The sequence below is a fragment of the Dioscorea cayenensis genome, chromosome 2 (assembly GCF_009730915.1).
Source record: "Dioscorea cayenensis subsp. rotundata cultivar TDr96_F1 chromosome 2, TDr96_F1_v2_PseudoChromosome.rev07_lg8_w22 25.fasta, whole genome shotgun sequence".
In the NCBI taxonomy this organism is placed as follows: Eukaryota; Viridiplantae; Streptophyta; class Magnoliopsida; order Dioscoreales; family Dioscoreaceae; genus Dioscorea; species Dioscorea cayenensis.
The window spans coordinates 23,213,440-23,231,078 of record NC_052472.1 but is presented as its reverse complement, the minus strand read 5'-3'; the positions used below and the strand labels follow the sequence as shown (position 1 = coordinate 23,231,078).

Genomic DNA, 17,639 nt, shown 5'->3' with positions numbered 1-17,639 from the left:
TCATAAACACTTGCGCCTGCCACCCTCTTGAACAGTTCAAAGTTACTGGCTATATTTTATTAAAAATGAAATCAAAAGCTCAACCTAATCCAGGAGTAGTTTTCCTATTTTCCTTCTTAGCTCGGGAATGCTTTTTGCTACTAGTAGTTAGTATTCGTCGTTCCAACTTTTTAATCATTTTCCATTGTTTCTGATCAGATTTTTTTTCTTTCTTTTTTCCTACTCACTTTTTGGTGAGAGACTGCTATTCTTTCTTTATTTTTCTATTTTATTTTTCTAGTTCTGTATTTTTACTTATGTTTTTTTTTAAAATATAGTAAAGATTTATCTATTTTTATTTGAAAAAATTAAAATTAAAAGCATGCATCTACTGTTCCAGGCTTCCAGCACACGTACGTACCCGGACAAAACAAACAGCACAGAGAACAGAGGACAACAGCTCCGTCTCATGTGAAGAAATTAACCATCACCACAACCTCAAACCTCCATTACAAATGACGAGGTAATAATGGTAATTAACAGTACTTGTTATATATCCATGAAGAAGCTTTACAATGACAAGCATGCAGTGATATCTGTCACTTCACTTTAGTACTTTACCATGCATGGCCATCAAAGTCTCTTCTCCTCTTCTTCTTCTTCTTCTTCATCCTAATTTGCATGCAGATGCTTTAATTTACACCAGCAAAGCAAAACACATGCATCATGCATGAGAGCTTTGAGCAAGAACCTTTTTGGGTTAATTTGCTGCTAGCTCAAAGTCCATGCATGGCTGCTCTTCTTGCTCTCTCTATCTCTCTGTGTCACTAGCTAGGTCAACATGCATGCCATCTCCGACTCCAAGTACACTTGTTGTTCTCTTCTGTTGATATAGTACTACTATAGCCGCCAAAGTTTAACCAAATTAAACGGAGTTTCCTTGGCTTCCTCCAAGTGATCACATGCCTCTCAACAGCTCTAGGCGGCTTCACTTAATTCACTCGCATCCATGTTACTCATGTCTGTCTGCTTTTGGCTTTTGTATCTACCTACAATTGCATGCTGTTTTCCTTAACTTTGGCTGTGCTTTTCCATTAATATCTCTGCCGACTGCATGTCATGTACAGCATGGCTAGCTGTTGTCCTTAATTATAAATTTGGATTGTAAAAGAGTACTAATTAAAGGAGACAAATTAATTAATGTTCAAGAGAATCCGGCCCCTTCTCATGAGCAAATATATAGTGAGGAGGCTATGGACATCACATGCATGATGTCTCTCTCTAATTACTCTTTTTATTAAGTATACGCGCGTATTATATATTCTCAGCACGTACGTACTGCTTTGTGTCTGTTTCATATATTTTTCAATTAAATTGCGAAAGTGAATATGACTGCATGCAGCCAGAATTTTATGGCTTGTATGACTTTTTGCATAAAAAGGATAAACAAGAAATAGTACAAGTTGAGGGAATGCATGCATGCCCTCGCCTCGCGCATGGGAATCTTTAATATTGACTGAGTTAATACATTTGATAAAGTACAAAAGGTTGCTGGTCCGTATGGGATCACCTTCCGTTTTCAATGGAATGTTGTCGGTTAATTAGTCTTTAGTCTACACTTTCTGAGAAGCTTAAACAGCTCTCTCTCTGGCTTTAGTGGAGGTTATTTTGATAATTTAATTAAGTTATTAATGAAGTCTTAACTCTCACATTTGGAAGTGTGTATGTGCCCTGTTGTAAAAGTGAAATCCCTGTGTTTAGTTTTCATCAAATGGACGTTTTTGTCATTTTCAATTTAGCTTAATTTAATTTATTTTATTTTTTTGAATAAAGTGGATAAATTACAATTTTATTGAAAAAAAAACAGAAGAAAACATGACAGACCCAGGAAAAAAACAACCCACTAGAATAAAAGCAAACAGACTAAAATCCTTACAAAGGGTGAGGAACACAAAGAACAGAACAGAAAAAATAAAACACAAAAATGAGGAAGCTAGGCCGACGAAGACTACTGTCTGATAACACAGGTCTGCCCGAGCTGCGAGAGGGAGAATACTACTCCCAATCTAGGTGACGCTCTGAGGGGACACTTGATTCTTTGGGAGGTTTCAAAGTTAACTTGTTGATGAGACTATGAAGCTGCAGAAAACCAAGAGAGAAGCATATTAGCAGTCTTAAAAAACACAGAGTGAATAGGTAAGCAGTTTAATTGAAAAATGTGTGATTATTCCATTCCATCCAAATATTCCAGATAATTGCTCTAGAATTAAGATCCCACGGGTTCCATTGGCTAGAATTTAATGATAGGATCCAAGAGGTCTAAATTCTAGAAATTGAAGACGGAGAAGAGACCAGGAACGAAGATTTGTCTAAATGAGGACCAAATTCACTCTGAGAATTCACAATCAAGAAAGAGATGATCCATCGTTTCAGATCCTTTGTAACAGAGAACACAAGTGTCTGTGGCGTACGTTTAGGTTACAACTTTTTTTGAAGAGGTTTGTGAGAGTAAGAATTCACATACAAGCCAACAGAATAAAGTGATTTTGCTTGGACATTAGATTTTATAAAATTGAGAACAAAAGTTGACTGGGAGCCCCTCCATCTATTAAGAATTTGTAGAAAGACTTAAAAGAGAAGGTTCTATTTTTTTCTAGGGCCCAAGTATGAAAATCCTCCTGGTCATTAGAGTAATCCGGGATTGAATTCAATAATGTGGCAAGATGTGAAATCAATGAAGAGGGATGACCAAAGATCTTTAGGAGATAGTCCTTGATGCCATCTATCAAACCAAAAGGCTGTGCTAATGCCATATTATTTATTGTTTTGGAGATATACACTCGAAATAACGGAAGAATGGTGTTAATCCCTGCCCAAAAGATTCATCACTAATGGGTCATTTTGAGATAATTAAGTAGTAAATATAAATCTTTTCTATAACCTTCAAATATATTTAGCAACCAAATTCAATTTTGGAAATTTACGCCAATAAAAGTGAACATAAATAACATTTTTTTTTTGTGTTTGTTAATATTTCACCGTATATATATAGATATTTATTTATTTATTTAAAATCATACATCAGTTACCATTGAATCTCATATATTCCCTTAAGCCTCATTCTCATGTTTAGATTCCGTGGATATATTTAAAGTTGTAAGTTTTCAAGGTTTTTCTTTTTAGATTAATTTTTAATTAGTTGTATTGTGCTTGGTTCTCAAAGCAATTAAACAATAAGAATCAGCCAAAATACATAAAACGAATTAATAAATGAGAAGAAATTCAGTTAAATTTATAAACCCATGGACAAAGATAAAACACCAGTAAAATTGTAATATTAGAGCAAACTGGAGGGAAACCCAAACACTTGCTTAAGACTCTATATACATGGAAAAATAATTAAAAAAACCTTAATTAGACAGACACTTAAATATGTGGGTAGAACATTAAACACTAAATAATTTCAGAAACAAAACAAACAATTTTGTAAAAATAAATCCCTACCCAAATACCCAGAACAATAAAGATTAAGCAGTTTATCAAGAGATGGGCATGCACATTAGTCTTTTCTAACTTATAAAAAAAAAGTATTTTGAGAAAAATAGAATGACGACTTGGGCAGGTGAAAAGCATCAGAGATCTTCATGTGAAACGCACTGTTTACACAAAAAGAATGATAGAAAAAGAAAAGAGAAAGAAAAAAGAAAGAAGGAAAGCCAGGATTAATATATAATGTTAGAAACTTAGAACAAGTTGGACAAGAAAACTAGTTGGCACTGACTTTTTGACCAAGTAAACCTGGCTAGACCTTGGGCATAGCAGTTGATTGTCTCCATCGGAGCTTTCTGCATAAACTACAAAGCACTGCATGGCAATCCCAAGAAAAAGCTCAGTGGTTATCGGCGGGTTGTCTGTTATATATGCTATAATATTCTATATTGCCTTCTTGACTGCAAGTCAAATTAATATTCTCTCTATCTCTTTCTATATATATAAATACAGATATATATATAGATAGAGCCTCATCACCTTTTGACTTCTTTTTTAGTTATCCCATGATTCTTTGTAAGATATTGTCTGGTGGCAGTTAGCACACCTCTTAAGATTGATATATGATGCTCCTGATGTCATGATCAGTCATGCTAATCTCTGTGTGTGTGTGTATCTCATCTACATCTATATATAGAAGAACAATCCAGCAACGTCTTGTTTGGTAGAGAGTCTCAAAGCATGCATGTATTATAATTATTGCTCTTGTTATTATGTATAGAGTCTATATATGTATATATCTATGTAGGTATATATGTTTTAATGTTAGCCGTACTGATTAATTAGGATTTGGTGGATGATATAGGACCTAGCTAGAAGAAAGTAATCAAGTTCACATATAAACTAGCTAGCTAGTGTCATGCATGCAAGCATGCAACGCCAGTCTTCCAGTAACGAAGAGGTAACACTTGTCATCATGGAAGAATACCATGCTAACCATTCCAATATTTTCACATTTCAACGTCTTGGTTACTTTCACCGTGGCTGCCAATTTTCCTCTTTTTCATCCCCTAGAGACATTCCTTTAGGCCTACAAACCCAAAGAGGCCATGATAAGTTGAATAAGATTCTCTCTGGGTTTGCTGTTCAGTCTTTGATTTCTCTTCTTGCTCTATCATCATCATCATCATCTCCTTTTACTTCTACTTGTTTAAAGGTGTTCACAATCTCCACACTGGTTCTCTTCTGCTCTACAATAGCTACTGATATAGTTTTACCGACTTGGCGGTTTCATGGCTACATTCATGTCATCACTTACATTTCAACAACTCTGGCCTTCACTTCACTTGCTTCCATGCTGCTCATGGCTGGCTATTTGTGGCTTGTCTACTTACTTGGTGCTTTCCTTTTGGTTGTGCTTTTCCATTATCTCTGCCCACTTCCATGGCTACTTCTCCATATAAACTTGGTATGGAGAAGAGCTCTAAGGAGACAACATGTGCAAGATGATCACATGAGTTTGGCAAGGTACAATAATTAATGAAAGATATTAATTCTACTATATATTGCATGCTTGCATATATATCATGTCATATTCTAATCAATTACTCATGTTAGTTGTAAACATGAATAAGAGTATGCTGTGTAACCTTTAATTTATTAAAAAAAAATATTGGATTCATTTTTTTATTTTTATTTTTGTTTTGTTTTTTTATGTTTATCAGAGTGGGCCGGATGAGCTAGTTCATGTTTACATAAATCTTTGCTTTTGACTGATCAAGGGAATGTTAATTAACTTTTTAACTAATTAAACGAAAAAGACGTTCGATGTCTGGGATTTTAATAGATTTAAATTAGTTGAAAATTAACAAAGCTGTGCTGGAGAAATAGTGGTGGAAGATCATCTCTAACCCAGCGCTTCTGGGTTAAAATTTTAAACTCAAATTATTTGTTAAAAAAAATTCTTCTGGAGTTATTTTTCAACACTCCATCAAGAAACAAGTCATTCTTCTGGGCAGGAGTTAATACTTTATTGCCTTCATGGTTTGATAGGTGGAATAATGGGAGAGCCTCTAAAAACATCTGGCATGATCTATATAATGATAGCATCTATCCCTCGATAACAATTAGACAATTCTCCCATAACTTCACCTCTTCAGAGCGGCTTTTTCAAACAGCTACCTCAATTGATAGTTTGCCACTTTTGGCTTCACTATCAAATTGTTCCAATGATTAGGATGATATTTATAACTGGACACCAGAAAAAAAAAATGGGACTTTCACAATGAAGCCCTGCTACAATTTTCTCATAGATGGAGGGATTTGTAACCCTTTATACCCACATTTTTGGAAAATACGATGCCCGAGTAAAATCTCATTCTTCTGGTTAGTGTGAGATGACAAAATTCTTACACTCACGAATCTCTTCAAAAAAAGGTTGCAACTTTCAATGTGCAACAGATATATGTGTTCTCTGTCATAATGAATCTGAGATGGTAGAATTCTCTTTCTTAATTGTGCTTATTTAGCAAAGATCTAGGGTTTTTTTTTACAGTTTCTAGACCTTCACTCCCCACCTCTAAGAGTTAATAAGAGTTGGACCTCATAAATTACTGTCTTTTAGATTCAAGACATTGACCACTCCGGGATTTCATCTCTAGAGCGATCATCTGGAATATCTGGCTAGAAAGAAATAATTGAATCTTTAATTTAATTACCTTACCTTTTAATTCGATTGTTTTTAAAATTGCCAATATGCTCCTTTTCTTGGTTTTCATCAGCCACAGATCCACACCAGCACTTGTCAACTGAAGCTTCTCAGAAGATTAAGCGCTCCCTAGATTTTATGAGCACTAGAGTTTCGCCCAATATTGGCAATATGATTCACAAGCCAAATAAGGGAGTAGTTGACTCCTTCAGACAGGTTGGTTAGGCCTGAGGCACCAGATGGTGGATTTCGCCAGCCTAACTGTTTTTCTTTCCATTGCTTTGTATTTCTATTTGTTTCTTTCTTTCCTTTTAAGTGTGCTTTCATCCCCTAGTGAGAGCCACTAGATTGTGTAGTTTTTTCTTGAGCTTTTCCTTTCTTTGTTTGAGTGCTTGTATGTTTCTTTTTCAATAAATTTCTGGTTTATCTACTTAAAATTTTATTTTTAAAGTGATGGTGCATGCATACGAGCCACAATGTTCCAACTAATTATTATTGTTGAGGGTCTCTATTCCGGCTCTTAAACTCTGCAAACGTGCTTTGATCACTCTTAACTAAAAAAAGTTTACTTTTTGAAGCCAAAAATTATTATGTTATTATACTAATAATTTTATTCGTGAAGTACTACATTAAATTCACTGCACACCTCATCCACCTACCTTTATACATAAACAAATGTTTCATGTCTTGATTCACTTTCTTAATTTATTCACCTCTATTATAAATACACACACACAACATATCCTAATTAACTAATCCCACCTGTGTACCTCTTGTTTCCAAAGTAGTAAAATGAAGAAAAGCTCATTATAACATTTCTAAACCAAGATCATATATAACTCTCTTCCATCAGTCGGTGCTTGTATATATATATATATATATATATATATATATATATCTCCCATCACTCCATCCTGCTTCTAGCTCTTCTAGATTTTTGAAAAGGTGGATATACCATATTCATAGAAATAAAAACAGAAACCAATACAATAGCAGTCCACTAGACGTGGAGCCACGAACACAAAATACAACAAAACGGGAGGAAACAACGGGTCTCCTCCTGACCCACAAAGAGAAACACCTCTACCCCTCAATATCATCCATAGCCTCCTCTGTCGTACCAGCAGCCTCTGCCACCTCCGACTGAGGTCCAGTGAACTCTAAACTCCGCCGAATAGAGGAGATAGGATCAGCAAGTGTCGATCTCAACCCCTCCGGAGCTGCAGAGAACCAAGATAACATACAGTGGTCAGTCATCACTAAAACCTCACGCGGGTTCACACATTTATCAGCAAAAATAGTATCATTTCTCGCGTGCCAAATAGACCACATAAAAGCTTTGACCACCCAACCCCCAATCTCCCGAAGAGAGGGACACAGAGCCGTCCTTCACCTTTCCCAAAGCAAAGTCATCGATCGAGGAAGAGACGGTAACTGGAAGGTCACACGTAGATTCCCCCATACCTCCAAAGCAAACCGACACTGTAGGAACAAATGGTCCACAGATTCCGACGCTGTATGACATAGCACACACGTGTCCGTCGGGAGCCTATTGCATCTACGCTTAGCCAGATTTTCAAGAGTAAGAGTTTTTCCTTTCCAAACCAACCAGGAGAAGATATTGACTTTCCTAGGGCAAGGACCTTTCCAAAAAGACTTAGCAATCGGACATCGCAGCCCTCCGTCGTTAAGTCGGTCGTAGAAAGATTTGACCGAGAAGGAACCATTTGCAGTCAGACTCCACAATGCCACCAATGCCATCTGAATCCAAGACTTGAAAGATATATATATATATATATATATATATATATATATATATATATATATATATATATATTCAGCAGACATAGATATGATATACATGAAAGTTTGACTTTCGATCATTTCAAGCATCACATATACAACGCACAATGCACCTAGAATTAATGCAATTAATGTATATGTAATGAGCATGCCATGATCACATGAGTAAAAAAAATACCAAGAGAAAACTCCTTGATTTTGTCAGGCATTAATTCTAGAGAAAAGTCATATATATATATATATATTTAAAGTAGAGTGGATATATAAACCACAAATTTATTAAAAATAAAAAAAAAATCATATATATATATATATGCATTAGTGCACCTTCTTCCGATTTCAAAAAATAAATAAATAAATAAATAAATAATACGCCTTATTAAAACTTCCAGAAGTTTATTTTAATTATTTACTTCTCTTATGAAAATTTGATGTTATAAGGATCTGCAGAATTTATTATTAAGCTCAAGAAAGGGCATGATAGATCATATATATAGCTTCAAACAACTATAAAAGGGGGAGACCCATATTTTGACAAATGATTGGATAAGTAATTAAAAGGGATATTCTTGTTGAAAAACTACACATTAGAAATTAATATCTTTGTTTAATCTACTAATTATCATTTGAAAAACCAAATATAGACTCATCCATAATATTATTTTCATTTTTAAGATATTAATTTGACCAAATTAGTCTGGCCTTCATCTTTACTAATGATCATGATTATTTTATTTGATGCCTCTCTCTCTTATAAGACGGAAAGAACGCTACCTGATGATTTATTTATTCATTTATTTTATATAAGTTGAATGAGGAACTGATCAGCTTTATTGAATTCATGAACCAAGAACGTTAATTTATTTAATTAGTTTGAATGCTAATCTTGTCTTCCTATGGATCAAAAGATTTGTAATTAGTTTATATATATTATATTGTCCATACTTGCTTGGAATTATACATGAAGTAATTGTACTCAGAGATTGCACTGAAAGTCAAGATGGAGGAAATTAATTATTAATATCATGCATATTATAATTTCCTTCACACATTAATTATTTAGTTAGTCATTTTAATTATAAGAAATGCATCTGCATATATACACTAGCAACATTTGAAGATTAATTTGAAACATACTAGAAACCTTAATTATAAGCAAGCATGCATACATATATAATTCAAGTATTCCACATCAAAATGAAACAAAGTTTTTAGCTTCTTTCCTGCACCTACTTCTTTGACAAACTAAGTTTCCTCCTTCACAGCAGTTGCCACTTTCACCACAACTCGAAAGATATGCACATGCATTATAACCTCACTTTGTGAAACAATCAGTTCAAAAACACATGCATCCCCTTCTTCTATCTTGTTGTCTAAAACAAACAACCGCCATTGTTGTGAAGCAAACCCCCAACTTCCTCCATTCCAAACATATCTCACATGCCATTCAGCCCATTCTTTGTTTCTCTTCGGGACACGAAGAAGTACTATTTGCTTTCTAGGTTTGATGTACTGAGATGCAAAATGAGCTGGTACGGTCTGTGCACACAAAGTGGAGAACAAGGATTGTTAATTTGCGCAAAAAACTTAATTAGTCTCTAGATACATACAAATTGTTAAAGAACAAAATATTCAGAAAATTACATGCATATATATATATATATATACCATGAAAAGTCTCTTATAAACATGGGATGGCCGCATCACTATAATGAAGAAAGGACGAACTGTTTTAAAGGCCAATGCTGATTCGAATGCCATTGCTTCTTCTTCTTCAGTTACTTCTCTCCTTTTCAAAGCTGGTTTCACATAATTATATATTTGTCATGTTTCTTGATGATCCTCATTAATTTTATAAATTTAGTAAGTAAAAAGAAACTATTAATTGCAATTACATCAAAATAAATGAAAAACAAATTAATATATATAGTATGATTGAAAAGGTACCTCTTTGGATAAATCTTCCCTTATAATTTGTTATAATATCATGTCCATGTTCTACTACAAATGATGCAGAAACCTTTTCTTTGGAACTACCATCATATTCTTCCTTGGTCACTTGATCAGGGGATTCAAAAGCATTTGATCTTCTCTCAATGAAAGAATCTTCTTTCTCGCATCCACTTGGATCAAATATCAATACATTGAAACATGCCTTCCCATCATATCTGAAAACAAGAAAATCCTTTTTCTCTACATGGTTTGCATCAACAAATTCTTTCCAGCCATCTTTCACCAACAAGCTACCTGAAACCTTTGACAATTTTATACTCCAGAGATTACCATTTGGGTCTCTCAAACTCATTTTATCAGGGAGTTTTCTTTTCACATTCTTCACAAACTTTACTGGGATTAACTGCATGGTAAGTGCTACAGTTAAAAAAAATCAACAATATGATCAACAAAAATGCATGCATGAACAACAATCAGCATATAAATATATATATATACCATTCTTTGAGGGAAACCAGAATCCATGACCTTAATAAAACTCATTCCTTTTGGTTTGAAATGATTCCAATAGAAATGTTCCCCCCATTCCTTGCAGGGTTGACACCTTTCCTTCATTGTGATCTTCCTAATTAAGCTCTGTTAAACCAAAGAAAACATGGAAGGATATATTAACCTTCTTCTTGAAAAAGGACATGGAAAATAAATTAAGGAATGAAAATTACTAGAACTCTGCTTCTCTGTGCCCCTCAAGTTTCCTGTTGTTGCTGTCTAGCTCCTTCTTGTTCTTGTTCTTATATATTCATAGATGAAAGGATGAAATTCATAAAACTCTTTCCCAAAGCAAGAGGGACTAAATTTTCAAAGTCCATGAATAAAGTAGGTGAGGAATTTGAAAAGTCCCTTCAGATCCTCCAGTTAGAACCTTATCTAGTTCCAAGGGAAAACTATATATATATATATATATATATATATATATGTCAGAAACTCAACTCAGTATTAAAGGCAGTATAAATATTTAATACACTATTTTTATAATCCATATATATAATCTGATTAGCATAATATTTTTAAGTTATTTAATCTTTTACTATCACAAATTATAACTTCTAATTAATCTGTGATTTGTTCTATTTGGTTCAACCTTTACAATTTATATATTAAATTATAATTGTTGGGTAACTAATCAACTTCTTTGTTTTGATTAATGAATATGTAGTACACTTATTCGAAAAATAAATAAATAAATAAATATGTAGTACAAATTTGTAGTACATTGATTAACGACTTTTGCAATAGAAGGGATATATATATATATAGTAACTAGGGGTGTAAGCGAGCAGAGCTACTCGTGAGCTATTCGAGATCGGCTCGGGATAATATTCGGATCGATTCGAAATGCATGAGCGAGCTCGAGCTCGAGCTCACTCGAATAGTTTTACGAGTCGAGGCTCGAGCCTCAAAATACTCAAACTCGATAAGCTCGCGAGCCTAATCGAGCTTTCAATATAAATTAAATAAATAAATAAATATATATATATATATATATATATAATATTATAATTTTTATATCATAATTTTATATATAAGTACATTATATATATCTTATATATGAGCTTAAACGAGCTCGAGTCGAGCTTATATTTACGAGCTTTGATTCGAGTCTAGTAGAGCTAATAGGATGTCGAGCTTCACGAACCGAGCTTGAGCAGCTCGAGTAATACACAAGCCGAGCTTGAGCAAAGCAAACTAAGGCTCGAACGAGCTCGAGCCGAGCTTCGAGCTTTACTTACGAGCCGAGCTTGAGCATGTTAATACTCGGCTCGGCTCGGCTTGTTTACACCCCTAATAGTAACCCCTAAGTGAGTAGCTTGTGCACTTTATAAAAAACTAGACTTTATAACTAATGGTTGACTTTCTATCACCATGGCTTCACATAATTAATTATGGAATTTTAATTTTAAAATATAAATTTATTAAATAAAATTAGTTTTAACAACTTTAACTATGCACTACAAAGGTTTTAGTTTATAATATATTTTGTATCTATTTTTATCAAAAATATATTATTATTATTATTATTATTATTATTATTGTGATTAATTTTTATGAAAAATTCTCCCGAGGTGCCCTATGTCTCCAGACTTTGACTTCGCACTGACTCGATTTTTTTATCTTGTTGTTGCTTTATCTTGCTTTTTACGTCACTGCTCTCCCTCATCTCCGCTGAGGATTACGATCCATTTACTTTGTTTGATCTTCTATGACGCTCAGTTTTCAAGATCTGCACTTTGTTATTTCTTTCTTTTAATAAATTGTGGTTTATCCACCTTTATTCAAAAATTATGAAAAAAGTAAGTAAATCATTTTTTTTTTTTAAATGAAAATCACATTCATTAGTAAAACATACTTTGTATAATTTATCACAATTTATTTATTGACTTAAGTTGCTCACTTTGTCTGACTATATTTTGAATAGTTTATCCATATATATATATATATATATATATATATATATATATAGAGAACCCATCATCTAGGGACGTCCCTAGATTTCAAATCTAGGGATGTCCATAGTAAGCATCGGATGAAAATCTGACGGCTCTTATAATTATGAACAGTAGAAACTGCGTTCTACAGTGTTGGACAGTGATCATAAACAGTAAAAAGGTGTACAATGTTTATATAATCAATCAACCATCAGATGATGATCCAACGGCTTAGATTTAAAAACATCCATAGATTTAAAATCTAGAGACGTCCCTAAATGATGTTTTCCCATATATATATATATATATATATTTAAGAAAAATATATAAATTTGGGACTTATTGGTTACCGCGAAATGCACATGAAATTAACAACATTACTTAATAATGAAGTAAACAATATTTGAGCTGAATAATTAGTCCTTCACTTGGACGGTTGGAGACCAAGACCAAAAGAACATAACCGACAGAAATTTCCTCCCCCTAATCTTACCCACTTGGTCTTTGGTCTTTGGTCTTGGTCTTAAGGGATCAATTAATTACCTTTAATTTGCAGATATATATGTATATATATATATATATATATATATACATATATATCTGCTCCTGTTATTTTCATTACATGATCATGGATATATATATATATATATATATTTTTTTGTTTTGTTCTAATTATTATATTCTCTTACTTTCCCTGCCACCCCAAATTTTTTTCCACTTTCCCTGCCACCCCAAAGATGCAGTTCTCTTCCTACTTGGAACTCCCCAAACAGTGAACACCTTTTGTACACCTTTAGTGCAAACCACAAATTGCAGGAGAGAATCATATAATCTTTCTTTGCAACTTGCGGACTTGCTCAATATCATAAAAATAGAATTCCCATTTGTATTTATCACCATACTAATTAAAAAAGATAATCACCTTTACACATAATTAAGTATATATGCATTTCCTCCCTCACACCCATGTTAAGATATATATCTATATATCTATATATATATTAATATATTGCCTCTATTCTCCATAGTTCCCAACCTGTACTAACTTTCATATATATTACATTCCAGCATCAATTCCATTCAGGGTATAGATCAACACACATCTTTCTGCATATTTGTGTAGTATATTGTAAGCATGCAACGCCGGAGATACAACCCTGCATCAGTACTCTCTGGTGAAGAAATCATCACATATGACATGCAGGTACTTACAATTGTCATCCATGACAACCATTCTCACTTTACTTTGCAGCGTCTTGGCTACCATGCTCGCTTCTCCTCTTCTTCATCCACTCAACAAGAAGCTTTACATTTGCAAAACCAAAGAGAAGTAATTAGTGATAGGTTGAATAAGTATCTCTTTGGTTTTGCTATTCAGTCCTTGGTTGCTCTTCTTGGGGCATGTATCATTCAATCACAATCACAATCATCAACATCTTCTGATTCTTCTTCTAGTACTTCTGCTTGTTTAAAGATATTCACCATCTCCACACTAGTTCTATTCTGCTCTGGAATAGGGATCATAATTTTAGAACCAGCTCAGCGTTTCCGTGCCTTCCTCAATGTCACTAATTGCATTTCAACAGCTCTGGCGTTCAGCTCTCTTGCAACCATGTTGCTCAAGACTGGCTATTTGTGGCTTGTCTACTTACTTGGTGCTTTCCTTGTGGCTGTGTTTTTTCATCATCTCTGCCCTCTTGCATGGCTACTGCTTCATATGAATATTTTATGGAAAAGAGCACTAAGGAGATCACAACAACATGGGCAACATGATGAGTCGATGACATGATCAGCTTGACAACGTTAGCATAAGATATAAATATATATATTGCATGGTTATATATATATATATATAATATGGAATCCATCCTTGCATGATCACGTAAGTGAGATTGTAAGACTGAAATAAGAGAAAGAGATATTATTATACTATATATTCCTGAGAGTTGGCTTCATTAATTTCTTGTTTTTTATATATTTTTTTCTAGGGTGTATCTGCACTGAAAAGATGAAAGTTGAATTGAAGGAGATGATCATCACCTACTTAAAAGAATTAACTTTTGAAATGAACCCCCAAAAAATTAAAAAAAAAGAAACATGCTTAAGATAATATGCATTCTATATATAGAATCCCTTGCTATTTTTTGAGAGAGAGTTTTTCATTTGTAATATTCATTAAGATGTTGTATTAATTATTTATTGAGGGAGTGGAACTGGGGCCATGCATGCAATCTTGTATTTCTATATATTATTAAATAAGTGACAAGTACTAACTTAGTTTATCATAAGGATTAAGAGATGATAATTTGTTTACGTATTTTTTATTTATTATTAGTTGATTAATGGCGAAGCTAGGAACTGGTTTTGGCCCAAGATCAAATAGCATCTGTATGTCTAATCAATTTGAATATAGTACTGAAGCCAATAAATGGTTACTTCTCATCTTTCTATTTAAGGACATTCAGAGCATATAAAAAACATAAAGAATAATTAATGTTGCCCTGCTTCAGCTTTAATTTTTTTTTAAATAAATAAATCATAATTTTATTCAACAAACCCTCGGCTTTAATTAGATGTCTCAAATTTTTTTCTCAATATATATATATATATATATATTGCTCCACCCAACAAAGAGTATATATATGTGGGAAAGGGATTGAATGAAAGTCATAAAAGAAGAAACTGTCATCATAATTAGCATGTCACTTTTAATTTGGAAGTTGTATTGTTCACATACTGTACGTTCATGTGAACTATATGTAATTAAGTTTAGTGTTAAATTAGAATAACTTTTGACAAACTTACATAACTTTAGTGTTATGTTTAGATATGTGACGTGTCATTCAGTTTAACTTCTCCTGCACGGACGGCCCTTTCCTCTTCACTCACGTCATCGTCAACCACGATCTTCAGGTTAGGTCTGTCGGCTTTTTTATCTCCGATGCTTATTCTTGTATCTCTCTCGCAGGATGCGTGTCGCAGCCTTCGTTGGATACTTCTTGCGATGAGATTTTCGCCATTGAGATCGCTCTCTCGACCGCCCTTGCGCACTGCTTCAATGTCAAAAGAATCTTCTGTTCCCATCGTGGTGCTTTGGATCTCCTTCATCGCCCTGACTTTACTCTCTCTTGGAGATACCAGCCTCAAATCAGCAATCTTAAGCTCCTTTTGGACTCCAGCTTGCATCCAATTATTGACTGTATACCTCTTCTCTGGTTCAAACCGGCTTCCGATCTCGCTTCTCTGGGATTTCGTCATCAGCACCTGAATCTCTTCCTCTCGGGACGTGATCTCCCTCGTTGGATCATGCGATCGTTCCTTTCTCTTGGTTTTTCCTTTTTGTAATTTTTCTTTTCTTTAGCTATTGTTGTTCTTCCTATTTTTCTAGTGTTTTTAGCTTCTGTTTTTTGCTTCTAATAAATTCAGCTTCTCAGTTGAGAAGTTCTTCCAAAAAAAAAAAATGAAAGATGCCACCAATATATATATATATATATAATTAAATCATTGTTTTCCATGCTTGCATGCATGTGTAGCACTTTACTATAGGTGCTTCATTTGAACCAATTGGCCTTTACGTTGCTTTCATAAGCATGCATGTTCTTGACGTTAATAATTAGGGTTTAATTTAAGTCTTGCTCCTCCAGACTGGTTTTGTTCTTCATGAATTTAATTAATTCTTGTTTGTCATCTTAATTACCGTTTGTTTCCTAAGGGTGGAGGATAATTAAACTCATTAAATTTAATTTATTCTTAACAAACCTTTGCCTCTCCAAATTTATTTTTATTTTTATTTTTATTTTTTTATAGTACCTTGTTTTTACATTTAGCAATTATTGCCATTGAATTTTAATGAATAAATTAAAATTGGTCAGAGCCATTTTGTGGAGCATATGATTAGAAAAGAATAGTTGAATCTTTAATGCTATAACTTTATAGCCTCTTCTTGATTTTTAAGATTATTCATCTATTAATTTTGTGGGTGTTTGTAACCCAAAACACAAGCGCCAAAAATTAGAAGAGTTGAGGAGTTGACCGGTTCCTCCAAAAGAAGCCTCAAGTTTGTAGACTTCCATATAGGTAACTTGAGAGCCCATATAAAAATAGACATTGTGTCAAGTTAAGTAAAGCAATTTTGGTTAAGGTCCTAGAGAGTGTCGCTTGTTCAGATGCTGTGTTTTGTATAATTGTGGGTCTCTTGGAGTTTTATCATGTGTTTTTTCACTCAATTGATGTTGTTGTTTTCTCCAACTTCATTTTAGTGGACTTCTATATTAGGTGAGTTTTGTATTTTTTATTATTTTTTAATTTGGTTGAATTTTTTCGTTAATACTGTTTATTTATTTATTTTTTAATCTATTTTAAAAAAATAAAAAGTTTTGACATGAATAGAACTTTGTGTTTGAGAATGTCACTGTCATTTGTCAACTTTATAAAAGAACAAAACAATGTCACTATCATCTTTAAATATACTTCTTCAATTTTTGACTTAAAAGAATAAGCGTGAAACACCTTCGTGCAACAATATATATATATATATATTCAGTTTCAGAGTAATTGTCGGAAAAAGGTTTTATCTAGGAAAAGTATTCAGTTTCAGCCGTCCCCGCATAAGAAGGGGAGAGTGGAATTGGAGGGGGGTGACCCATGAGTTTTCTTCTTTCCTTTTCTTTGGTTTTTCTATTGCTCTGTTTTGATCTAGTTAATTGCTGTTATGTTGTTTTTAATTTGGAGTGTGTAATTTATTCGATAGTGTTTTTCATGATGATTAAGGAAATTACTAAAATAATTTGTTGGAATTGCAGGGGCGTTTCTAGCAGAGATACTATCTCTAGAGTTTTTCATTTATTGAAGAAGTTTAAACCAGTGATCCTATGTCTAGTTGAGACCAGAACTAACGATGATAGATTGGAGAGATTTTGTGCCAAACTTAGGTCCAGATGGAGCTGGGTGGCTATCGTGGCGGAAGGCTATTCAGGAGGAATTATCACTCTCTGGAATCCAGGCATTGGGTATGTTACTCCTCTGGTCAAATCGAAACATGTCCTTCATCTTGTTGTGACCACAGGTACAGATAAATCTTGGGTTATCTCCACGGTGTATAACTCCAACCATCTGCAAGGGCAATGCTCCATGTGGAAAGAACTTATAGGTATGAGTTCTCTTAATGTCATGTGGCTTATTTTGGGCGACTTTAATGCCGTGCTTTCTCAGGAAGAACATCG

At 33.8% G+C, this 17,639-nt stretch overlaps 1 protein-coding gene across 1 annotated transcript; it reads right to left on the bottom strand.

Annotated features, from left to right (window-relative positions):
• Nucleotides 1-9,144: 9,144 nt before the first annotated feature.
• On the bottom strand, nucleotides 9,145-10,832 carry LOC120280505 (B3 domain-containing protein Os01g0723500-like). Its single transcript, XM_039287367.1, has 5 exons — nucleotides 10,654-10,832; nucleotides 10,430-10,567; nucleotides 9,926-10,334; nucleotides 9,647-9,777; nucleotides 9,145-9,517 (listed from the first exon to the last, which is right to left on the bottom strand). The coding sequence occupies exons 2-5, from the start codon at nucleotides 10,544-10,546 to the stop codon at nucleotides 9,224-9,226; spliced, it is 951 nt and encodes a 316-aa protein (XP_039143301.1). The 5' UTR covers nucleotides 10,547-10,567; nucleotides 10,654-10,832; the 3' UTR covers nucleotides 9,145-9,223.
• Nucleotides 10,833-17,639: the final 6,807 nt, after the last annotated feature.